Source organism: Mugil cephalus, chromosome 8, assembly GCF_022458985.1.
Source record: "Mugil cephalus isolate CIBA_MC_2020 chromosome 8, CIBA_Mcephalus_1.1, whole genome shotgun sequence".
NCBI lineage: Eukaryota > Metazoa > Chordata > Actinopteri > Mugiliformes > Mugilidae > Mugil > Mugil cephalus.
In genome coordinates, this window is record NC_061777.1 from 11,613,812 (window position 1) to 11,639,854 (window position 26,043).

A 26,043-nucleotide genomic window follows, 5' to 3' on the forward strand; every position below is an offset into this window, starting at 1 on the left:
AGTGTATCCTCTTTCTGGTTTAGGAACAACTCAAAAAAACATGGAGAACAACAGCACAGGGTGTTGACCTGGCCTCCAAATTCACTAGATCCCAAACTGATCAAGAGTCTGTGGGAAGCATTGGAAAAAGTCTGATCCACAATGGGCCCCTCCCCTCAACCCACAGGACAAAAAGCCCCCCACTTACAACACCCTGTTGCCAGAAACCACGGGAGGAGTCAGGCTGGTGGTCATAATGTTATGCCTGATGGCTGTGTGCGATTGGCATCATTTGTGGTGCTTCAGTTTTAAATATTCCCCTGTGAAACCACAGACTGTGGCGAGGATGTCATGTGCAGACTAATGAAGAAGAGCATGGGACACTGGGAAGAAGTGCCAGTGGTTATTTACCCTAAGGTACGAAGGAGACGGTTCATATCTGTAGGCGGCGCAGACAAAATCCACAGCAAACCCGTTCCCATGGGGTGAACAGTTATCTTTTATTTTTTCAGTATCCTTTGGACTGTACAGCAAATGCTGTTAAACACAGAACAACAGTCAAATGTTTGCTTTTCCTGAACAAACAGTTAATGTGTCTGATCCAGAACGCATGAGTTCAACTTCTAGTTGTCACTCGCCTCAGTCCACTCTCAGTGTATGTGTGCTGGCGGGTTCAAGTTTCCACATCGCACATCAAATGTCAGTTTGGTGGCCAACACCACCAGTTTGGCTCCCAAACGGACGTCACAGAATCCCTTTCGTACGTGTCACCAAACCGAAATTTAAAGCTCTCTTCGACGCATGAGTGCAAAAAAGCAAAAAGCAAAAAACCAAGTTTGTTGAGGAGGACTTTAAACAAATATATAAAATATTAACTGAAAAAATACTAAATGGATAAATGAGCTTCACCCAAGGACATGTCAACAGAAAGAAAGGTGAAGCAAGCAGAGTAAATACGCTGGTGCGTGCGCTTGCGTCATAAGTCTTAATGTTGACACTGCAGATTAGAGTCTTTGTCCCTCGTATGGTTTTGATGATCCTGACAAATACTGGAACGAGAAGTGAGCTCCTTCTTCTAAAAAGTAAAAGATTCAGACTATACCGTCCAGAACCTCCATCCAGGTTGTGCAAAAAGAAAACTCGACTTGAATTCTTCGAGAGAGCAAACTGACCGGTGCTCTAAACTCCCTCAGTCAAAACACAGAGAAAGTGGCCACATGCAGGGTTGATGGTATTAAAATGAAGTCCTTGGTTGTCCATTAAAAACAGAGGAGTCAAACAAAACAGAAGGTCTCCATGGGACAGCTCAGCCAGAACCCTCACGCAAATCATCTGCCGTTGACACACACACACACACACACACCACCTCATGACCATGAACACACACTCTTTAACACCCTCTCCTGACACGCACGCACAAGCGCAAACCACGCACCCCGGCACTAACCAAATGAACCGAATGTGCATGTACACACATGCAAATGACACACAGCCCCGACAAAACACACATGTTTGCATATAAGATCACACACACACACACACAAACACTACGCCAAAGCTCTTCTTGTGGTAAGTGGGACGAGAGTGGGATCACTCCATTTGTCGTCCCACACAAAGCCGCTTGTTCAGTCATTATCGGGGAGAGCCTCTTCTCTCCTCTACAGGCGAGATGACCAGGTCACAGCTAAAATCAGCCCCCTCCCCCTCCCCACTTCCCTCTCCCTCCTCATCTATAAACAAAGCTCGGCCATTTGTTTTAGCAACTAAAATCAGAAAGAAATTGGACATTTGCAAACCAAATGAGGCATACATGGCAGGTTGTTGCACCCCATCCAAAGCAGAGGCTAATTGTGCGCTTGCCCACTCTAAACAAATGACCGGGAGGGAAGAAGAAGAAGAAGAGAGGGAGAGACTCCTGAAGTGAATGAGGGGGGGTGGGCATTTGTTAAGGAAATCAGGAGGCCAGTGAGCTCATGTGCCTTCATCGCTGTCAATATCTGATCACTGAAGCAGAGCACAAATTACTCTGAATATGATACAGCGACACGTAAAATGCGGATTCCACAAGGATAAACCAGAAGAGGCCTTTTCCCGAATGACATGTCTGACATGTTGGTTAGTGCGGTACCAGACGGGCTGTAAGGAGCATTCTTTGATCATATTTAAAATACATTCAGGATTATGTGCCTCAGTTGGCATTTCCATTGCAGATTGTCCTCTCGACGTGTTTCTCATTCGCCGGTTCACGCGAGCGTTGTCATGCATTGACGCTGTGTGACATCTGGAGAAACTTTAGGTTTGGGGTCTTTTCCCCGAGGACGCTCGAGCCATTCTCGATTGAACTGCCAACCCTGTGATTAGTGGACAATCAACTCGCGTTGTCAAAGCGATGCGGGCCAGTCGCTGTAGTCCTGAAGCGTTCACTTCCATTATCCATGCAACCAGTTGAGCGGCAACACTGTCTTTGTTGTGCGCATGTAAATGTGGCCTTTAGGGATATGTAGGAATTGTGACGCTAACGTTGCGCTACACTCTTGGGCAAGGAGTCATTTTTTGAAAGGATTCATTTTGACGTGTGATGCGTCCACAGCAAACTGACTCCATACAGAGACGTGCCGGTGGACTCAGAGGCGGTGCTGAGGTGAGCTGAGGTGAGGCGCGGCAGTTACTGGCTGTGGGTGATGTGTAGTAAACGTGACCAAATGCCAAGTTCCACGTGGGTGAGAATAATGTCTCGCAATTTCTTCTCTTTCGCCGCGTTTGGAGAACTGAGAAAGCACTGAACCAAGAATGTTAACGATTACCTCTTTTTGTTAGGAACTTCAAATTGTCTCATTGTCTCAGGTTCTGCTTTTTTTTTTTTTATTTCCACACTCCACGCAAAATTTTGCATTTAGGTTTGAGATTCATTCAAGTGGTGCTGACGCTGAGAAAAAAGGGAATCACCGTAATGGCAGCAGCGTAGAGGAGCTTGTAAGCAGGGAAAATGCCTGTGCGTGGCATACCGCTGACGCTGACTTGTTTTTCCATGCACACGATTTAAGAAACGTGGTGCAAATGTGAAAAACAACTAGTGCCTACAGGCCTCCAAGATCAATAAACTATACAATGTACAATGAAGAGCGCCCCGAATAGGAAACACAACTGTACGCAGTCTGTGGATCTTTGAAAGTGAGCAAGCTTTCAGGATAGTAATGAAGTTAGGATGTCAGCAGACGATACGTGCGGCATTTGTAGGGAATATTTAAACACGAACGAATCTGCTTTACACTTAAAACAAAACCACAGCCGACGGTAGGGTGAAGCCCGGCAAGACAAATGTTTTTGTGAGCACGAACATCCAGCTGACTCACAAAGCAAAGTTTTGGATGGTCAAAAAACATAAAAATAAAATAACCAGTTGCAGATAATCGCTCACATGTAGCTCATATTAAACAGCAGTCATACTAGTGGGGGTGAAGCAAGGGGAAGGGTATGACAAGTGTTAACACTTGACAGACAAAATGGGATCAAACACACACACACAAATGTGTGGTTGCACACGCAAGCCACCGTACCAAACCAGTACCACCCACCGAACAGCACCTGTGTGTGTGTTGGCGAGAGCTGGGAAGAAGGTCGTGGCTGGTCACAGTCAGGAGTCTCTCATATGGACTGGATCAGCCGCTGAAGGGGTCGGGGGTCACGGGGGTCAGGGGTTGAGCGCTCTAAGCCAATCACAGGTCAGCTTGGAGCAAAGAGGGGTGTGGTGGGGTGGGGGTGGGGGGTTGGGGTTCCATGTAAAGTGCTGTGGATAGCATGAGTGGAGCAGAGAAAAAAAACCCCGAGTCTGTTTCACAACCCGGCTTCAACCACCTCACCAATCACGACACGGTCACTTTGCCACATCTGTTATTAGTCAGTTGCCTCGTGTTTCCTCTGTTAAGTAGCTGGCTGGGTTTGTGAGATGTTAATTACACAAACATACACGAGTCTATGTTGTGTTAGTCATTCGTCATTATTCTAACTGTAGATGAAAAATGCGATAAAGATGAGCATCATAACCAGCATTTTAAGAGAAGTGGAAAACAAAGTGAGTTCAAGTCCTACTAAATGAGTCCCTTCACTGAGTATTATTACAGAGAAAGAGGAGGAAGAGAGAGATTTGAGGTGATTCGCCATGGCACTTGTTGGGAAGGTTCACAGCAGCAAAGAAAAACAGTATTTGTGTCTGCGTGCGTGTGCATGTGCACGTGTGTGCGCGCGCGCACAGATTCAACTCTGCTCCTGCTGAGCCCACGTTACTTTGATTGACAGCTAAGACTCGCCTTTCCCCACAGCGCTGCCCGCCCTGCGCGCTTCCGAAGTGGCAGTTCCTTACCGCCCGCTGATTGGCTAGAATCCGCGTAGCTCAATGAGGTCAACTGACTCTGAGGAAATTTACAGATCGGCTATTGGTCAGCGTTTCACGCTACGTCATTACACCCACGTGGAGCGGCGGCGCTGATTGGCCCGCAGCTGTTTTGTGGGCCGGCTTAGAGTTTCGGTTAGCTGGGGAGCGTGAAACCGCGTGAGAAAGTTGCCATTGAGGTAAAGCAGAGCTGGACGGTGGACGGTCCCCGCCGCTGTGGGAGTTGTTGTTATCAAAACTAACGACATATTTCCTCCCTTTTTTTGCGTGAAATCTATTTTTGGACGCAGCTTTGCATCTGAACTGAACGGGGAAGTAAATATTTCAGTTTTTCTTAACCGCCGACTAACGACCGCGGCGAGTCAAGTGGGAACTCTTCACTGCAATTAACTTGTGTGGATTTGTTTCTGATGCTGTGACAGAGACCGACTCTCTTTTTTTCTGCGGCTGTCTATCGAGGGTCTACCGGCTTCATTTGTGCCTTGTTTGCTCGCTCGTTTGGCGCTGGTTAATCGGAATAATACACCGTATCCTACACAAAACCGGAGTGACTGGGGTGGCTGCACTTTTTCTTTTTTTTTTTTCTTTTTTAATTTCTCACCTGGTTCATGCCCTCCTCTTCCTCCCCCTCCAGCTGCCTCCAGCTAATGAGCCGTTTCCCGTGTTTTTCCGGTTGATTTACCGACTCGCTCTACCGGTAGAGCGGTAGGAGGAGAGACAACGACCGAGAGACAGCCACCGTTTTATTTCCCCCTTCTTCCTTCTTCTTCTTCTTTTTTAAATTAACGGCAGTTGATCCTAGCAACGGCGGCGGATGGATTCGTCTCCGTGATCGGGACCTTTCTCCTTACACTGCCCTACTTTACCCCTCCTTACCGGGATTTTAAGAAGGAAACGTTCGCATCCCTCCCCGGAGATAACGATGTTTCCCCAGGGGCGACACCCGGTAAGACTCTTCCCCCTCCTGCCTACTTCACCTGGCTGTGACCGGGTGTTCACAGCCCAGTTGTTCTTTGTCTTTAGTTTCTACAGCCTCCAGGCTGCCTACGTTTGTATCAAGCTCTTTCTTCTTGTTAATTGGATTCTGTATTTGCCCAGAGTTGCAGAGTGGGGTTGATAATATTGTTTGTTTAATAACAGTCTAACGATTAAAAGTTGTTGACATTACATGTGAGCCTGGGGTGGATCAGATGCACGCTGTAGGACATGCACATAATGAGCCACTATGATGATGATAATCCTGTGTGTCTATGTGTGTGTCTGTGTCAGACGCCCCACCAGGCTCCAGGCCAGCCCTTCAAGTTCACCATCCCAGAGTCACTGGACCGCATCAAGGAGGAGTTCCAGTTTCTCCAGGCGCAGTACCACAGGTGGATAATGCAAAAAAAACGCACAATTCAAACAGAGAAAGAGAGATGTCCCAGCCAAGTTTCCCCATTGTCACCCACGCTCCAACGCTAAAACCTCACCCGAACCACAGTCATCCCCCTTACCATAATGAACAAAACCCCGACCCTGGCCTCAGACTAACCCATAAACCTGGATTAGGTTCACATGCACAGACAAAAGCGCACACATCTGCGGCAGGCATCAGTGTTAGCGCTTACACTGCGGTAGGTCTAAGGCTCGGTGATGGGTGAGAGCCAGAGTGTGGCGTGTGGGCTCAGGGTTTCATAAATCACTCCTTATTTTCCCCCTGTGCATGTGTGTAGCTGTGTGTGTTAGGGAAAGACTGCCCAAGTATGTGTGCACTTGTGGGTTTTCTCTCTCTCTATGTGTGTGTGCATGTATTTATGCTATCAGGATGGGTGTGCCACGGCAGGTGAAGACTGCTGACCTGTATGGACAGGATATGTTGTTCCTTGGTGACATCCTGATTTACATATGAAAAAGGGCACGGTGAAAGCAACCTTCATACGCTTTAGCATTAGTGGGATGCTTTTAGACATTATAGAAATGGATTTGTATGGAATCCCCTCTACATCCATTACCTGGAGAGCGAGTGACAGTCTGCATCTGTTGAAGTCAAACACACATGAAAGCAAAGTCTGCCCATCTTTTTAAGCCTTTTCCTTTAACGGTGTTTTGTTTTTCAGCCTCAAACTGGAATGCGAGAAGCTGGCCAGTGAAAAAACCGAGATGCAGAGGCACTATGTCATGGTGAGATCCTTGCACCCATTTCATTCACCCGGCAAAGTCACGCATCATTTAGTGCGTTAGGCAGTTAGGCTGCTGAAGTGCCCTCAAGGAAAATGTTGTTTACCTACTAGGTGTAGTGGTGAAGCTGATTTTGAACTGTTCTATTCTCATAGACAGATATGTTACTAATTGAAACTCTTTATTGAGCCCGAATGAAGAACAGAGGCATTAAGAAACAATACCAACGCAAAAAGTAACACCTGTTCTCATGGTGCACAGATGTTGTTCAGATTTTCCTCACTCAGACGTGCTAATGAAGATGATGAGTGTCAAATTACTGTGGCTGTGTTGCAACTGTGCAACGTTGATTAAGCTGAGCAGAGAGGATGAATCCGAAACCCGGAATCCTCACAGTGGTTTTCAAAACTTTGATTATGTGTCACATAATTAATGCAGTGTAGGTAGCACACAGCTTAATAGGATGCGAACACTTCTTCAGCTTCAAAGTTGAAGCTTCATGTTGTTTTACACAAAGCAAAGGCAGGTGTGTCTGTAATTTAGAGGCAGAAAAATTGTATGTTTAGAATTGTATGTGAATGATAATGTCCGACTCATTCCCTCGATTTGCATGCGGTGTCTTTTAGAAGTAGTTTGCTCTGTGAGATTGACACATGTGTAATAAAACATTCTCACATGTAAGACTGCACATTTTCTTTTAGTTGTTGAGTTTGTATTTTAAAAGTTCAGGATTCCTGTAACTTTCCTGATCTTCTCTCTCTCTGATCTCCGCAGTACTATGAGATGTCGTATGGGCTCAACATTGAAATGCACAAACAGGTATGGCTGCTCTCCTGTCTGCCTCTTGACTACTTTTAGCATCTTCTTGTTTGTCTCTCTCTCCTCTCCTCCTCTCTCATTGCTGGATTTTGATGTATTTGGTGTGTGTGTGCGTGTTGATGTGTCCTTGTGCACAAGCGCTTGTGTGTGTGTGTGTGTGTGTGTGTGTGTGTGTGTGTGTGTGTGTGTGTGTGTGTGTGTGTGTGTGCGTGTGTGTGTGTGCGTGTGTGTGTGTGCGTGTGTGTGTGTGTGTGTGTGTGTGTGTGTGTTCGCGTGTGCGCTTTATCTTATGTGTGTGGATGTGTGTTTATTTGTGATCGATGGGGCTCTGTCTCCATTTCCCCAGTTAGGGCCGGCCGGCTGAGCCCAGAGGCAGGATGAATGGCTCTGTAGATTGATTGGTGCTGTCTAGGGGAGCGGCCTGCTTTATTACATTAGAGGGGCAGGGCTGGGGAGGGCAGAGGAATCGATCACGGTGAAGCCGACAGAGGAGATACAGTGGAGCTCCCCCTTTTAGAGGCTGCGAGGTTAAAAGCACATGAAAACACTTTGGTAAGCCAGACGCAAACATGAAATACAGAGCAACAAGGCCACTGTTTTAAAGTAGACACACGCACAGAAAGTTGAGGTGTGTTTTTCTATTGCCGTAAGTAATGTATGCAAACAGAAGAACGTGGCAACTCCAGTGCAGTTTGTACATAGTAATGTATACATTGTCATACAATAATTTAAGCAGAATACATATACAGGTATATAAAGGTAAACATTCTGACATTGTTAGGCACGTGTAAGGAAGGAAAACTCTCACCCTCTATCTCAGACACACATTTCCCCTTCAGGAGAGGTGCAGGGCTCAGAGCGTTTACCAGTAATTACCACAGCTATCGACCAGTCAGACCAGAGGAAATTGGAGGTGGATTGGCTTGGCTGCTTCACTGAAGAGTGGGGATGCTTCTCTGCCTCTCTCACACTCCTTCCTCCTAGTGTTTTTTTTTTTTTTTCCTCGTGCTCTCCTTCTGCTCTTGTGTTATTCTCTTCTTTTTATACCCCAAGTTCTCTTCTTTTCTTTTTGCCCTCCTCGGTCTCCAATAACCGTTATGGGATCTCTCCTTTCTCCTGCTACGCCCACACCCCCACCGTCTTGCCTTTTTTCTTGGCTCCTCTTTCGTTTCATGTCCATGTGAAGCTACTGTTCTTTCATTGTGAGGGAGATGCATCTCTTCCTATTGTCCACACACACACACACACACACAAACACACACACTCAGGCACACACTAAAGCTCCAGGGGAGGTCATTAGCTTGGGGCTGCAGTTGTCAGAGCAACAAGCTTCTGTGGGCGGGGGGTACGGGGGATTCAGGCTAACAACCCACCTCCTGCTGAGGATGTGCGGGTGTGTTTGTGTGTGTGTGTGTGTGTAGTGTGGCGGTAATGCTCCAATTATATGTGTAATGGGAAGCCTGTTCTCGGTTGCCACATTGTGTGTGTGGACATTTGTGTTTTGTTTTTTTTTTTCTCTGTAACTTTTGTTTACCCATTGTTTCAATTATATGAGTCATCTTGTGGATGTACAGTGTTGATGTTGAAGAGATGACCTTAAAAATGGATCAAACGTGTTTGGACCAGTGATTTGGACTAGACACATGATTACTTTTTCAGTCAAACACATGGATTATTTTTTGATTAATCTATAAATTATTTTCTGATTAATCTGTCGACTAATAAATTAACCAATAAATGATAGAACAAACTTCCCCAAATAAACGTAATCATATGTAAACACAGAAAAAGACCCCAGATGGTCGACAGGTTAGAACCCAGATCCTTCATGCTGTGCTGCTAACCCCTTCTAACGGTTGTCTACTGCCACTTGTCTGCGTGATTTAGTTTTATAGGTCTGTATGTACAGAAACAAACTGCTTGCAACTCTTAAATCAACTCGAAAGCAGCGCTGCCACGCTAGTGCTTTACATTGAGATTTGCATCTGATCTTGAGACTCTTGAGTTCCTTTCTCTAAAAACAATTTATGAGGACACACTGGCAACTCCCAGGCTCTGACCACCAATCAATAATCGAACTAAGATTTCTTAAATAGTCAAAGTACTCCTCGGTTCAGCTGCAGTTGGGAACTACAGCGATCAATTGAGAACAGTGCCATTTTTTTATTTTAGTTCCACCACAGGTGCATTGATTTGTAAAGCCGCTGCTTTTCACACCTTTGACTGTGGTTTTGTCCTTTAGCCCAGATTTTCTGGCCTGACCTAATAGTAGTCAGTCAGACTATTCTCAGACGGCCTAATCAGTTATCCTTTATACAAAGCTAATTATAGGCTTACAACTCAGGATTCTGAGAATGGATGTGCAGGTGTAGTCTGACTGATATAGCTCTTTATTTAAAGCTAGAGGATAGAATAAGTTAGTCATTAGGACATTGAGTTACAGTACTTGGAAGTTAGCAACTCAGGAGTTGGCCAGAATTCAGGTTTTTTAAGATCCCCCATTCTAATTTGGCAAGATGTGCCATATAAATGCTGCAGAGCAAAATATTTTTGCAGTTGTCCGTTGATAGCTCTTCACGTTATGTGCTCCAGTGTATCCAGATGTGTAAATTAATATTTCAGCCACTTCTAATGAGGACAGAACTACATGCTTTAAAACCACTTTTGATTCTGTATTCACTTTGATTCTGGATAAAAAGTCAAATATTTATAGAGTTTGAGCATACTTGGGGTGAAGCTTTATGACCTTTTCTCATCTCTGTTTACTTACTCTATTTGCTTATTTTTACATTCGCCTAACCGCCTTATCTACATTTTCCTTGGTATTGAAGCTGGTTATGTAGCCAGGGATAATCTTTTTTTTTCTTACTTTCTGTTATGCTCAAAGTTCTTTTCCAGATTAAGCAGTTTCTTTTTTAGCTCAAGACTCATTGTGGATACACTAGCTGTTAATTTAATGCGTTCAAGTACATAATTGGCTGAACCCATGATAGAGTCAGTTTTTTGGTGAGCTGGCAGGTGTATGCGTGACCGATATATCCAGTTAGAAGAAGTCCTGCAGCTGAAGAGGACATCTCCACTCCAGCTTTTCAGGATTTGTCGATCTCATTTAAACAGTTAAGTGTTTCCGGCATGGTTGTTGTCATTTGCAGACTTCACTAACCCCCAAACTAGTTGAGTACAGACATTAATGGCTTTCTCAGAATCGGTTGTAGTCATTTTGTTGATGGTGACTTTGCATCACCAGATTTCGGTTAGGTATTTACACAACAGCCAGACATAGCCCTTCAAAGCTTTCACATCCAGTGTGTGTGTATCTATTTATGTGGGATGTGTGTGTCTGATGAGCCATTACTATGTTTCATGGCTCCTCGAATTCCCTCTTCACCCTGGACGTCTTTGTATCAATTTGATTGGATGATATGTAATGCGAGCCCCCTTATCTGATTTGATGCCACTGTGGGGGTATCTGGTTTCAGCCAATTGTAGCCACCTCCGGGGGTTTAAGGGGCAGGCGGATGTGTTGGCATGGATACTGGGGGAGAGCAAATGAAGTTAGTAGCTGATGAGATTATGTTGAAGTGCTGATGGGAAGAGGGACAAGAACACAGAGGACAGAGAGGGAGCAAAAGAAATAAAACAGGCAAGAGAGAAACCTGAGCTCACAATGATAATTAGAGAGGACAATCTCATTGTACTGTCTGTGTGTGCGCTAGTAAGGCTGAAAATGGCACACTCTGGATTTGTGTGTGTGGAAAGCATTGTCGTTAAGTCTGGTATGGATGGATGTGTGTGTACTTGGAGGCAGCAGTTTCCAGATTGCTGATGTGTGTACCCTTGTATTGCTTTATTGGTGTTACTGAGCAGCTGTCTTTTGTAAATGAATGTAATTATGTTATCAACAATTAAGTCTCTTTCTGTCTCTGTGTGTCTCTTAACTTCATCAGACTGAGATTGCCAAGAGACTAAACACCATCTGTGCACAAGTCATTCCCTTCCTCTCACAGGAGGTAAGTATGTGTGACTTGGAGCTACAGACGACGCTTTGTTTTGTGTTCATTCACTCTAATTGTCTTTGCTAGCTTTGCTGATAGCTCTGATTTTACTCCCAGTAGTCGCCAACATTGTGTGTTCATGTGTGTTTTGCAGCACCAGCAGCAGGTGGTTCAAGCTGTGGAGCGGGCCAAACAGGTGACCATGGCAGAGCTCAACTCTGTCATCGGGGTACGTGGACTGCCAGGTCTTCCACCTACCGTGTGTATACCACTACTTCTTTTTTGCTTACACAGTATATGTATATAGTGTATAGTATGACTGCAAAATGTGTAACAGCTCACCATGATAATTGCACCAATATATAAAATGCTTTAAATTTGAAAAAGTACTCGGATTTAAGCAACATTAAGCAACATGTACTAAATATTTTTAACGTTCTAATAAACACTCTACAGACAACAAAACATAATGAAAATACAAAAACGGGGAATTCGTTGAGCTATTTGTTTCCTCTGTTTTCATTTAAAACCTTCAGATTCACTGTTAAAGCTCGACTTGGCACTAGCCTTCTAAATGATACACTCGCGTCAATATGACTACGTTCATTTTAAATGTTAGGAACATTGCTGACGCAGTGTTTTAAAGGATTTGTTGTCATTTCAGTTGCTTGGTCACCAAACTAAACCAGAGGCCATAAGCCCATCCTGTCACTGAGGATCACTGGAGATTTAGTTTGGAATGACAGAAAATTACATTTACAAACCCAACTGATCAAATTGTATCTATTTTGTGGAACTATGATTCAAATACAAATAAAAATGGCTTAATTGATTGTTCCTCTTTTCCACAACAAGCGAGTAGAAAATCGAGCAGAAACAAGAGGTGCTCATTGAAAAGATGTTGTCAGCCTAATATGACAGATGGGGCTTAACCAGCTATTCAGACCTGAACAGAAAAGGCAATTAAAAAAATAAATAATTTTTTTCTTTTTTTTTTGTTTGTCAGTGATGTTCAGCTAAGAAGAGATGTTGAGACAGAGTTGAGCTGTTGGTGGTGACAACTTTATGGGTGGGATTGGAGAGGGGCTATTACCCGGCCTTATAGGAAGCATAGGGGCTGATTGGCAAGAGGAGAGGATATGGGTTTTAGTCGAGGGAAATGTGGGAAAGCGGGGGGGGGGGGGATTGGACGTGGGGTTGGGCTTGTTAGTTGGCGTGGACTGATGGGGGTCTCTGTCAGTGTGTGATGGGGTGAGAGGTGGATTTGGCAGTTGCTGTTTGAGTCTTAATTGCAGGATTTTAGTGTTTGTAAAAGGGGGGGTCACGGCGTTGCCCTTACACTCCCCTCTTCCCATCTCCTCTCGTCTCCCACGCCAGCCTGTCATTCACCCCGTTTGTGAGTTAAATGAGTGTAATGAAGCGTGTTGCCCCTACCTCTGCACACAAACCCCGCACAAATACACGCATACACACCAGCTCACACTAACATCCCATGACAAACCAGGCTCCCCTTGCCTCCACCGATACTTCCCCTCCATTTACTCTCATCGGGGGTCCTGTTTGTGTATCCAAGTGTGTGTGCTTTTGCATCTGTTTGTGTGCGCGCCTGTGTGTAGCAGAGCATGCATTTCTGTTATCCACAGAAAACAACAGGCAGGGGTAGTATGGTTGAGTGCGGGTGTGGGTGCCTGCCTTGCTTATCTAGACTCTGTGTATGCATGTTAGTGTGATCAAGTGTGACGTGTGGGTGTGTTTATGTTTGATTGTTTGGCAGGCAAGGCAACTCTGGAAATTGAGTATGTGTGTGTGTGTGTGTGCAGGCAGGCATGTGGGCCGAGGCTAAAAGACTATTTTGTTGTTTCGCTTTCATTCACCGGGGGAGGGTACGGAGAGAGCGAAGGATGGATAGACAGGAAAGAAGAGGTGGAGGTTTTGGGAGAGGGGGGTTGGTTAGTCAATTAGGTGAGATAAAAGTCGGTTTGACCTTCAGCACTCCTTCCACCCCTGCCGAGTCGCCTCCTGTGCCCCCCCCCCCCCTCTCCTCTCCTCTCCTCTCCTCTCCCTCCTTCCTCCTCCCCTTCCCGCGGCGAATCAGTGAGCTTGGATTCCCGCGGCTACTGTCTGAGGAGGCAATAATGATGTTTTGGAACACAAAGGCATTTCACGCTCAGACGAGCGCCTGATTTGGTGTGAAAGAGAGAGCAGGGCTGCCAGCCAAACTCATTCTCCCTCTCTCTCCCTCTCTGACCCTCTTCTCTCCTTTTCTCCTCCCCTCAGCCGCCTCCCTCCCTCACAAGACCTGACAGTGCGAGCAGCAGCTGGGGCTCTCGGCTGTCTCCCCCCGCTTCCCCGTCATTCTTCTTTTTCCTCCCTTTTCCTCCCTGCCTCCCTCCCTCCCTCCCCCCTGCTCCTCCCCTCCACATCCTCAGGCCTTGGGCTGTGATCCCAGCTGTCAGTATTGTTCAGTGTTTGACCCCAGAGGGAGGAGGGTGTGTGTGAGGCGGTGCGTAGAGGGAGAGGATGTGTCTTCACCACCTTGTTGAGTGCAGCAGCTTGTTGAGGTGGTGTAAACCCCAGACACTGAAGTAACTGTCCCATCTGTTGAAGACTTAAATAGGGCCAGAAGTCTCTATTGATTAAGTTACAGAGTGCTATTGATTTTTACTTACTGGTGGCTCTGGTTTATTCACAGACACAGAGATTTTTGGTGTCAGATATCTAAATTTTGCACACTTGAACGCTACATTTTAAGCCACGTTAGGGTGCAGTGAACAAACAACAAATTACCATCACTGGTCAGCATGTAAACACACAGTCAGAAGTATTGCAAATATTTTTAGCTTTGTATCATCCCTGAACTTTTCATGTTTTGTCTTTGAACTAACCACCCATATCTCTTTCTGTTTGTCTCTTTTCTCCCTGTCTGATAGCAGCAGCACCTATCCCATAATCATGGTGGTGCCCCTGTCCCACTCACTCCTCACCCTGCTGGCCTCCACCCATCACAGCTGGGTGGTTCAGCTGGTCTCCTGGCTCTGTCAGGAGCACTTGGTGGCATTCCTCCCCATCTGGCAGGAAAAGATGTTGGCGATAAAAAGTCTCACCTGTCTGGACCAGACTCGCACCCTGGAGGACCTGATCACTTAAGGGGTGAGGACACATTTTTTGCACTGCAGAAACACCACCAGGAATAAATGAGGGAATTATTGTGTTCTAGTCTTGTTTCCCTACGATGTGTGAATAACCAAATTATAAGGTCATTCAATTTGGTCTGTTTATTGTTGTGTGATACATTGTTGTCTTTTCCCTGATGGAGTCTCAAATAGTTTTCTCAAATAGGTTTCTGGGTCTGTTAGATTCTTGTAAAGACATTGCAATTCATTTTCTTTCTTTTCTTGTTTTTTTGGTTTTCTGCTCCGCTGAACATCCAACTGTGACCTCAACCACATGCGTGCACTTCCAATTGCAATAGAGCGAGAGCCCGGCACAGTAAGTACTTCCTCTTTCTGTGGCAATGTTTGCTCTTCCTATTTTATGTTTTGTGTTTTCTTGAACAGATTGTGTGATTTGGGGGACTTTGACTGCAGAGACGCAGTTTAAAGAAGATCAGTCTGTTGGTTGATAAATGCCTGTCGCTGAACTCGCAGGAAAAACAAATTCAGACAGTGTGCTCTGGGCAAACTGCATTTTATTTACATACACGTGACGATCTAACCGTTGAGATTTGCACTTGTAGAAACTAACAGATAAGTCTATAGACAATAATTTAGTTAACTCACATGTTGTGTTATTTTACTGAAAAACAAAGGTCTTGACAGTGAGAGCAAATATTTGCTAAGTGACGTGAAAGACCTAAAACCTGTAATCCAGGTAGACTTTGCCTGTTTCCGCAGGTTTTTTTTTTTTATTTTAATACATTTTATTATCAGGGGTCATCAAGTACATCATATTGTGTCATTATGCATAAAACAGAGCCACACTTTCTCATTTAAATAGCTCACCCTCCTTTAGTTGTATATGTTGACTTTAGATTTCACAAGTGTGTGTGTGTGTGTGCGTGAGTGAGGATCTCTTGGGTAGAGTTTTCGCCTGCCTGTTTAGTTCTGCCCTAGATCTGCTCTGAACTGTTAGATTTCTTTTCTCCTCCAAATGAGCTTTTTAGCATGGTCACACACACACACACACACACACACTCACACATACATCGACACACACACTCACACTTCTTCAGCCTAGCCTGCATTGTTGTGCATATTTAACACCTCAGTGAGCAGATTACCCCCTTCTCCCCCTCCCACCGCCCCTGATCCCGCGCTTAAAGACTCTCATTGTGTTTAATATCACCACCGCTGACAGGGGAGGGCTTGGGAAAGGGTGGGGGTAAGAGAGCAGCAGTCATATGACACTGAGCTGTGTGTGTGTGTGTGTGTGTGTGTGTGTGTGTGAGTGAGAGAGAGACACCATGCTAAAAGCGAACAGGGCATAGTGGAGGGGGGGTGGAAATTGCTTATGTTTTGCGGGTCAGTGCTTCTGTGCTCAGCTCACTAAAACCTTTCAATAAAAGGGGGAGGAGGAGGGAGAGGGACCAGAGGGGTGGAGGAGTGAAGGAAGGGGCCTTTGGCAGAATCCCCCCCCCCACGCCCCCCAACCTCTTTTTTCCTCTCTTGTCTCTTGTCACCCTTTCTTCTCCTCCACACTCTCACACCCTCCCTCCATCTTCTCTGTCCTCTAATCTCACCCCCTCCCTCTCCCCACTTTTCTCACCCTCCTCCTCCTCTCTTAGCTATTCCTCCTTCATTTACCCTTTCCCCCCTCAAAGCACAAGGCCTCACTCCCTCGCTGGATGTGTGCATGCGCATGTGTTTGTGTATGTTGGATGCACATTTCATTGACAGCCTGAGACTATAATGGACTCAACATGAAGCTTTAATCCATTAACAATAGGATCCGTTGGTCAGGAGGCCAGGGGGAGGCAGCTCTGTTAGTGTGTGTGTGAGTGTGTGTGTGAGTGTGTGTGTGAGTGTGTAGTCTTGGGACACAGGGGGACAGAGGAGTGTTATGCAAGTAATACACACTCACAGTCTGTTGCACACTTGATCATACACACAGGCTTTCACAGTCAATTACACATCGTGCACACAAGTAGACAAACACACACACACACACACACACACACACACACACACACACACTAAAGTCAGTGCAGCTTGTCAGAGCCAGGAGAGGGAGCACTGATAGATTTTGAGAGCCACTTAATGTAATCATCAACTTCAGAGGCATGTGTTTGTGTGTGGCTGGGACTGGCTTTGGTCAAGTGAGAAAAGAGGTTGCAGTTTAAGCGTTAGTGCTGCTTAATTCATGCGTCTGTGAACTATTAACCTATTTTCAATTTAGAGACTGCTTTTATAACCTGCTCTACACATAGCCGAAGAGCTCTTGCAATTAGTTGTAGATGCTCTAGTAAGCTCAAGCAGAATACCCACCCAACAAAGCACAGCGTGTACTGTAAAAGGCAAGATTCACTCGCATCATCAAATAATTTTTTTTCCCTCTGCTTTGTCCTCCACTATTCTCTTCTTGTTATCTATCTCTTGTTTTAAATTGTATTTCCTCTTATCCCGCTGTGCTCTTCTTCCATCTTCAGAGTAACTCATTGCTGCCAGAAAGTCTTAGAAACTCAGATAAGCGACGCAACGGACCTGACTTTCAGAATGACTCCAAGAAACGCAAAGTTGAAGACAAGGACTCCAGTCACTATGTAAGAAATAATCTGCGTGTGTCTTTCTGTCTAAAGTGAGGAAATATAATTTCTTATGTGTCAGTGTTAATTTGTAGGTGCATGTTTTTGTGTTTGTGTAGGTTTCTCAGCTAATCAAAGGGCAAAATTGCCAGTGTCACTGGTTTTCTAACTGATTGTCTAATGACTGGCTTCCTTAGGATAGCGATGGAGAGAAAAGCGACGACAATTTAGTGGTGGACGTCTCAAATGAGGTCAGTATGTTTTGATATCTTGCTGTAGTCTGTTGCTAGTATTTGGTGTAACTGTGTTTTTTTTTTTACTGTGGCAACATGCTCCAGTTAAAGTTGCACCACTTTGGTGTAGCAATTCTGTTGTAACCGACTCAATGTTTGTCCACCAGGATCCAGCCTCTCCTCGTGGCACACCTCTCCCATCCCCGAGAGAAAACGGCTTAGATAAAGCACGTCTTCTGAAGAAAGACCCGTGTAGTCCCGCCTCTACTGCATCGTCAGCCAGCTCCTCCTCGCTCAAGTCTAAAGAGATGACAATGGTAAGGATGGAAGACAAAAAGTGTTTTATTTGATTCTGTATGTAGCTGGATAGAAATTTACAGATTGAGTGAATATAGTAGTTACATGACCTTTCTAGCATATTTCTAAAGTGACCCTCGTCATCTGTGTGGCAGCGGGATAAGGCAGGTACGCCTGGGCTAAAGTCAAGCACACCGACACCTAGAGGTGACTCCACACCTGGTCCAAGCTCCACACCTGGAATCCGGCCAAGTTTATCAAAACCCCCCTCCATGGAGATACCACATCCACCTAGTAAGTTCATTAAAATGGATACACGATGAATGGCTTCTGCTCTAAATGTAAATGTTTAATCACTAATGTTTCACCTTAACTTGGAATACTCCTTGCACGTGCAGAGACTCCTAGACTCCGAGTCGGATTGATATGCAAGATACATGTGATTCCCTGCAATCAGAGTTTGTTTCGAAAGCTGTTTGTGCTGAACATGGCTTGTTGTCTTTAGCTGCAGGTTTGCGAACACCTTTGGCTGTACCGGGCCCATATCCGGGTGCATTTGGTATGTTGCCCCACGGAGCAGGGATGAACGGAGAGCTAGCTGGTGCTGCTGGGGCTGCAGCCTATGCTGCTGGACTGCACAACATGTCACCTCAGATGAGCGCTGCTGCAGCTGCGGCCGCTGTCGCTGCATATGGCCGATCACCCATGGTGAGTGGAAGGTTGACTCAGTGAAGTAACATTTTATATGTGCATATGTCCGTCTGTTCCACCCCCAAACTAAAGCAAACCTTGCAGAATGAAATCATCAGAAGCAGCTTACAGCGTGTAAAAAAAAAAAGTTCTCCTGCTGCAGTATTAAGCCACAGTAAATGTAATCATATATTTAATCACAGATCAATAGAAATATCAAAGCAAAACTAATCTAAATAAAAATGGAACAAGCTTATTTGGTGCGTAATTATTCAGTTATTCACTCTTAAAGCAATTCTTACTTTTCTGGCATTTTTACACTTTTCTTTTGTAATCTTAAAATGCTTCTAATAAGCCTATCGCACACCAGGTGTTGAAACTCATCAACATCCAGTTCTCATATATTTCTAATAAATGTTTGACCAGTAATTTTATTTGATCTGAATAAATTTGAATGATTTACTGAGCTTCCTGGCTGTCATCCGTCACTGTGTCCCTTTTAGTTGATGCTGTCACCTCTCCAGCAGAGACAGAGCCTATTACTTTGTGACTATAAAAGATAAAGTTAAAAGAAAAAAACAAAATAATGTTAAAGTTAAAAGTCTGAAAGGGGGGTTGAAGTTAGCTACTGTTAACTGTCAGGTACAGGTTCTCAACAAAGTCTTAAGTCTACAAACAAAACACCTGCACCCTCCTTCTAATTTAATGACAAACATTACCGGGACAGTTGTGGCAAGGTGAGATGTTGCGTTGTAGCATTTTTACAGGAAAATTTGTTTGAATTCTGCTGAAGACACATTTGCCTGTAAACAGAGAGACACTGAAATGCTATAATTAGATAATAACATTAATGGTAGTTGAATCTGACTCCATTGCTCCTCCACCTCTACCTTTACTTTCCCTCCACACGCGTCAGTTTTAGGAGGGGAGGTCAAAGGTCAGGCAGGGGGAACCGGTGGGACTTTGGAGGGAGGCAGAGTTGTACATGTTAATTTTTACTAAGTGGTGTGCAACATCATGCCAGAAAGGTAACAGTTGTTTTAAAGTCAGTATTGATTAGAGCCCCCTTTAGCAGAAATTCCAGCTGTGTCTGGTATTAGGTCCGAACATCTGTATCCTCCAAAATTTCACCCTGTTTTTCTTTGTTCAGTTCAGTTGCATAGTAACTGTGAATTTTCAAGTCACGCTTTCTATTTTTTACTCCCTTCATTTGATTTTTTCCACGATGTCTTTCTCTTTGCTATTTTCCCTTAAGCACCCGGGCATCACTTGTTGCATGCACAGTGCTCACAATTCAGCCGTAAAACAATGTAACCTGCTCCAGGCCAAATTTCATCCGTGCTATATTCTTTCCGTTTTCCATCAATGACCTTATACTACCCTGAGAAAAAAAATTATGTGCTATAAAGTTTCTTGATTCCCACTTTTCAGTAACTTAACAGCATAATTTGTCGTCATAGTGTTGCCTTTTTCCAGTGGTTGCAACATTGCGCACCACGTAGAAACCATTTATTCTGTACTTTACTCATTCTGGATGTGTTTGCTTTACTTTGATGCTGAATCTTATTTCAGCGCTGAGGAAACGAATCCATTGACTATAATTCAAAATAATAAAATAATATGGACGTTGAGGGGCGTGAATACTTTTCATAACCGCTGTATATTTTAAGTGTTTAAAGAGTCAATAGTTGCACAGCTGTATTTCTCTGGTCCGTATGATAGTATTTATACAGTGGGTATGCCAGAATTACATTCAGTCGCCTCATCACTCTTGGCTCTATTTGCATAGTGTTCATTACACTGTTTAAATAGGTTTAGTAGACTCGCAGCTGTGTCTGGGCAACACTTGATAGCAACTCGGGTTGTGTACTTACCAGCTCTGTGTGTGTGTGTGTGTGTGTGTGTGTGTGTGTGTGTGTGTGTGTGTGTGTGTGTGTGTGTGTGTGTGTGTGTGTGTGTGTGTGTGTGTGTGTGTGTGTGTGTGTGTGTTGCAGCAGTACTGACAGCTCAGCCTCTGTGTGTTTGCCATCTCTTATACTTGTCATTCAGATGTGGGGTGAGATGAGGGTGTGTGTGCTTGTGAGTGTCTGTTTACTTTGAGCTCACGAGCGTTTGTATTTTCTTCCACCTGTGTGCGTTTGGCCAATTCCCATAGGGGTGTGTGTTTGCACTGTTCTCTTAAAATGTCTTTGTTCTCTCCTCAAGGTTGGGTTTGATCCTCATCCTCACATGCGTGTTCCTGGAATGCCTCCCAGTCTGACAGGAATTCCTGGTGGCAAACCGTAAGTGTGTTTGTGGTTACTTGTATGTAGAACAAAATTTCTCAGAGGGAAAATAATATTTCTTTTTGTGTTCTTTTTTTTTTCTTTAACTTTCCATCTCTTAATCCTTCTGTTGTTTTTTGTATTCTCTCGCCACCCCCCTCTTCCCATACGAACCTCTTCTTTCTTTGCGTCGTCAGTGCCTATTCTTTTCACGTTGCGGCCGATGGGCAGATGCAGCCCGTGCCGTTCCCCCCAGATGCTTTGGTGGGCCCAGGGATCCCTCGGCATGCCCGTCAGATCAACACACTGAACCATGGAGAGGTGGTGTGCGCCGTTACCATCAGTAACCCTACGAGACACGTTTACACCGGAGGGAAGGGTTGTGTCAAGGTCTGGGATATTAGTCACCCGGGAAACAAGAGCCCTGTGTCCCAGCTCGACTGTCTGGTGAGTGGAGTGTTTATACAGTGCAACATATTAGTTTGACTAAGAGGCCTCTGTGTTTAATAGTTTGTCAAAAAACTGTCATATAATTGTGTTTGTAGAAAGCAGAGGAGAGTTTGTGTGCATACAATTGTAAATACTAAATGAATCTCTTTTATCTTTGTTCTTTTCTTTCTTTTTGCGCTGACCACCTCAGAACCGAGATAACTACATCCGCTCGTGTCGCCTCCTTCCTGACGGTCGGACGCTTATTGTGGGAGGTGAAGCAAGCACGTTGTCGATCTGGGATTTGGCCACACCCACTCCCAGGATTAAAGCAGAGTTAACATCATCAGCACCAGCATGCTACGCTCTGGCCATCAGCCCCGACTCCAAGGTCTGCTTCTCTTGCTGCAGCGATGGAAACATCGCGGTCTGGGATTTACACAACCAGACACTCGTCAGGTAAGAGACAGTTGTAGCTTTTCTAACATGGGAAGTGTCCTCATTTTCTCAGACTACAGTAGTTTTGGACATAGTTATCTCATGGTGCCACTCAAACATGTGGAATATTGAGCATGGTTACAGAAGTCAATGAGGGAGACAAGTCTACAAACACATGGACGGCGTCTGGGCTAATATTAGCTAACTCATTAGTGGTGATACATATTAGAATAGACTCACCTCCAGTTCTCACTTAACCATAGACGATCTGTGGCCCTTGATGTGGGACGATAATCTAAATGATATCATGCAGCGTGTGTTGCACTGGTATTTTCACAACTTGTAGTTTGTGTGTATTTGCGATTAGAATGAATCATCTGTGTGTTTTGTTCTTAAGTGAGTGTTACAGCCTGATTTCAAAATCAAGAAGGACTTTAAAACCCCTGTAATGTGATGCCACCTTTAAGGCCATCTACAATCAGCTCCTGGCTTTTCTAATCTCCCGCTCACCTTCTTTAATTTGCAGACTCAGTCATGCTTGAATTGACCTTTATGATTACAAGATGAGGCAGATGTTATAAGAGTAGCCGCTGATCAGAAATCCTGTAAGCTCTTCACATTTGGTAGCTGTGATGCATACCAACGGCCCAGGCAACCTGGTGCCGAGCGTATCTTTGTTTAAACATTTCTTTCTTTATTTAACTGAGGATGTATGTGTGTATCCTGCAGGCAGTTCCAGGGCCACACAGATGGAGCCAGCTGTATCGACATCTCAAATGATGGCACCAAGCTGTGGACCGGAGGCCTGGATAACACTGTCCGCTCCTGGGATCTGAGGGAGGGGAGGCAGCTGCAGCAGCATGACTTTACGTCACAGGTACACTTTCATAAAAGCACGTCCACAAAAAGGCCTCAGCTGACACTGAAGTGCTGAGAAAAACACGCTATTCACTTCAGAGTTGAGTGAAAGTAAATGCAGTGTTAATGCAGCTCGAGCAATGTTTCCTGTCTCCTCTGTCCAGATCTTCTCTCTTGGCTACTGTCCGACCGGGGAATGGCTCGCTGTGGGAATGGAGAGCAGCAATGTTGAGGTCCTTCATGTCACTAAGCCTGACAAATACCAGCTACATCTACACGAGAGCTGTGTGCTCTCACTGCAATTTGCCTACTGTGGTAAGCACAGGGTTTTGGCCTATGTAGCGCTTTGTTTTCAAATGCAGAATTTTAAGAAACAAAGGAAGAAACATTGTGGTTAAGTTAAGTATTTTTTGTCTGTAGTGTTAACTGTATCTTGATGATGATGTTGTCTACGTGGGTTTGCTCATTGTTCGTGTGTGTTTCTCTACACAGGAAAGTGGTTTGTGAGCACAGGAAAGGACAACTTGTTGAACGCATGGAGAACACCCTATGGAGCCAGCATATTCCAGGTTGGTGCAACACATCACATTCAGTATTTTATATAATATAGATTAAGAAAGAAACGCTACTCTAGATTTTCTGTTTCAGTTTTGATAGACTAAACCATCACATTTTTGCACTAATGCATTGAATGAATTGATACTTTTAAAAGTGGCTCAGGGCTGCTGTGTCTTCAGTAGTTTTAACTGAAATGAGTGCATCAGACATTACGTAATTTTACCTTTCAGAGAACTGTAGAACCAGTCTAGACACTCGTCGATTCACACTTTTCCCTTCTCTGTGTCTTTCTCTCTCTAGTCTAAAGAATCGTCTTCAGTGCTAAGCTGTGACATATCTGTGGATGACAAGTACATTGTCACCGGTTCAGGGGACAAGAAGGCCACTGTTTATGAGGTCATCTACTAAAATCATCAAAGGACAACGGGGACATTTCTTCTTTGCCACACACCTCATATGTTTCAAGAGATTTTCATGTGGAACCAGAAATCGCAGAGTGACCCTGAAAGGCGCAGGATAATGAACATTTCACAAAGCACACGTCTGTTGTGCCTGTGAGCAAGACTCTAATCTGCTGGGAATTAACTTTATGTGGATGGAACTGGAGGAGGAACTATTTGGATGTTGGGCTCTGCTGTTTTCTGAGGTGGACTAATTTGGGATTAGCTACAGGGACCAGATAATGACCAAAGGAGACTCGGGATTGTTTTTGACTCGAGCCAGCTCTTCAGATGACACTGTGCTGAGCATCAGATATTGAAACTCACTAAAGTCAGTGGTACAACCAGGCACAGAAATGCGGAGACAGACTCTCAGACCCGCGGGGTGATCGTATGAGTTCGCAAAGACAGAGGAGACGAAGCAACAGCGGACGGATGAACATTTTATAGACAGAGAGAGCCGAACATGTCCATTTGCGCTTCGTTTCCGACAAATGAAACATAGCCTGTTGATCTCTCAGCAATGACTCTTTGACCTTAGAACCTCAGCTCGCTGTTCTGATACGCCTACACTGTCTGAGAAGTACCTTTTCTGTCTTAACAGTAAGTCCTGTCCTCACTAACTACACTGTAGTGGTAGCTGTCCACCTACACGCTAAACTTAATACTTCAGAGACCCTTATGGTTCATTTTAAATCATGCTGAAGACTATGCTGTCTAACATTACGCTGCTCTTAACTTCTGTTATGACTTAACTGACCCTCATGTGTCCCCGTAGTTTTTAATGATTTCAGAGGGAAAATGATTCCGTGTGCTCTGTTGTGTGGAGAAAAATGCGCTTTCAGACGTAGATAAACCTCAAAAACAGGAGAATGTATTAACCATATTGTTACAGAAGGCTTAACTCTAGTAGACTTTCTGTTTCTTGTGATCCTGCTTGAAAGACAAATTAGTGGAAACCTTAACTAAAACATTTCAGAGATGGAATTAACCTCAAATCCTGTTAATCTTCCTTTGTGTAATATTTTCCCCACTTGGATTGCCAGAGAAATGTTCACGTAAAGCTATATTTCAGCACAAAGAGGGGAGAGGGAAAGATATACCTTCATACTGCGATTTCCTTTATTCCATATCCCTTTCTTCATGTACTTGAGCAGCACAGTCGACATGTTGATGGCGAGCTCTTTATTCTCACAGTTACTGAACTGACTTGAAAACCTTTCACAGAAGCAGCGTCTCTTCACTGTTCTTACTTCAGCTCACCCCAGCCCTGCCTTTATCATTGAACGTCTTATCCTATTCCCGGTTAAATGCGCTTCCAAAAGAGATGCCAACGATGTTAACATGGGATTTTATCCGCTTGTATTTAGAGGAAGTTAGGAAAAATAAAAATAAAAGACTTTCAACCACATTCTCTGAACAAATCACATAATTCTTGCCATCAAATATCTTCACTTGCTTAAATTTTCTTGAATTTTCAAAAGTAAAACGCCGTCATGTTTTGTTTTTCTCAAACTTAACCATACACCATAAACTTAATCAAGTCTTATGGAGGAAGGCAGAGAAGGTCTGTTTCAGCTCATTAATGTCATGTCTGTGCTTACACTATTTTTTTCCCCCAGTTTTGTTTGTAAAAAATGTATATACATATGTTTTTTTTTTCTTACAAGACATGCTTTTTTTGTACGTCTTTTACATGGAAAAGAAACGTCTAATCAGGAGAAATACTAAATGGTCTTAATGCTAGTGAATCTAAACTGATTTGAAATGTCTAGACAATAAATGTGTTTTTTTTTGTAAATGGAGTCTTGAATTCTTCATGAGCATCTCACTGCTAAACTTTTTTGACACATTGCTGATTTAAAGAATATACTGTAAGCAGAAAGTAGTTTGGATCGCAGATTTTTTTTAAAATAAAGTAATTAAATAATGCGTAATGATTCCTTACAGTTTCACAAAGATTATACTGCTGAAAGTCTTTAAAGCTCAAGTCGCCAATAGAGAATAATCTTACCCTTATTTGTCCTAATGTGAATTATAGGAGCTTTAAAATCAATCCACAATCTTTGTTACTGATGAAAATAAATGTCAAATCAGTGTTTTCCCCACTTTTAACCAATGACATTGTCCCAAATCCCATTAGATTTCCTTCATCATTGTGAAGATAGAAACCATCTTTAGGTATTCTCCGTACATGAATGACAGATTTAAAAGTAACTTCCTGCCCCGCCTGTTTTATCGAGGATCCATCGAGAGGTATCTTGAGTGGACCTGTAATAGCACTTTATCCCAGAATGGATTTTGCCCTTTCAGTGCGTCCTCCCATCTGTTCTCCAAAGTCGAACTTGTCAAGTATAAACTACCAAGTACCCAAAATTGAACGCCCTTCGCACTGATTGCAAGGAATCAAGGTGAAATGCAACATTATTCCCCGCATCAGAATTAAATATAGCTCCCTATAGCCCCCTAGGTTGTGGGTGTCCACTACTGAGAAATTGTCACTTCCGTGTCCTCCTGTAAATCACATACAAAATACATTTTTTATAACTAAAAGTTCCTACCCGGTTCCTTCTAGACGCGCTCCAGGTTTTTGAAGGCACGCTGCGAACGAACCGCCACGTTCCCGCATCGCTTGTGCATGATTGGATTACTTTGAATGTGACATTAAAAACATCCACCAAATCCAATAAGGGCTGCAGCTGACATGAGACGGACGTCTGAAGAAAAACCTCGGAAGATTCTTTACTTTCACAAAA

General features: G+C 44.1%; 1 protein-coding gene across 4 annotated transcripts; it reads left to right on the plus strand.

Annotated features, from left to right (window-relative positions):
* The first annotated feature begins 4,527 nt into the window (after positions 1-4,527).
* LOC125012327 (transducin-like enhancer protein 1) lies at positions 4,528-25,088 on the plus strand. Of its 4 annotated transcripts, none has more exons than XM_047592212.1 (20): positions 4,528-5,315; positions 5,639-5,739; positions 6,466-6,529; positions 7,301-7,345; positions 11,293-11,355; positions 11,495-11,599; positions 14,271-14,490; positions 14,813-14,829; positions 16,985-17,098; positions 17,278-17,331; positions 17,481-17,630; positions 17,766-17,904; positions 18,116-18,318; positions 20,506-20,582; positions 20,762-21,011; positions 21,205-21,452; positions 22,161-22,308; positions 22,454-22,604; positions 22,782-22,858; positions 23,148-25,088. In XM_047592212.1, the coding sequence occupies exons 1-20, from the start codon at positions 5,292-5,294 to the stop codon at positions 23,253-23,255; spliced, it is 2,358 nt and encodes a 785-aa protein (XP_047448168.1). In that variant the 5' UTR covers positions 4,528-5,291; the 3' UTR covers positions 23,256-25,088. The 4 variants fall into 4 exon arrangements, with proteins under 4 accessions (XP_047448168.1, XP_047448169.1, XP_047448170.1 ...); XM_047592213.1 differs by having other exon boundaries at positions 14,274-14,490; XM_047592214.1 differs by having other exon boundaries at positions 11,495-11,569.
* The last annotated feature ends 955 nt before the right edge of the window (positions 25,089-26,043 follow it).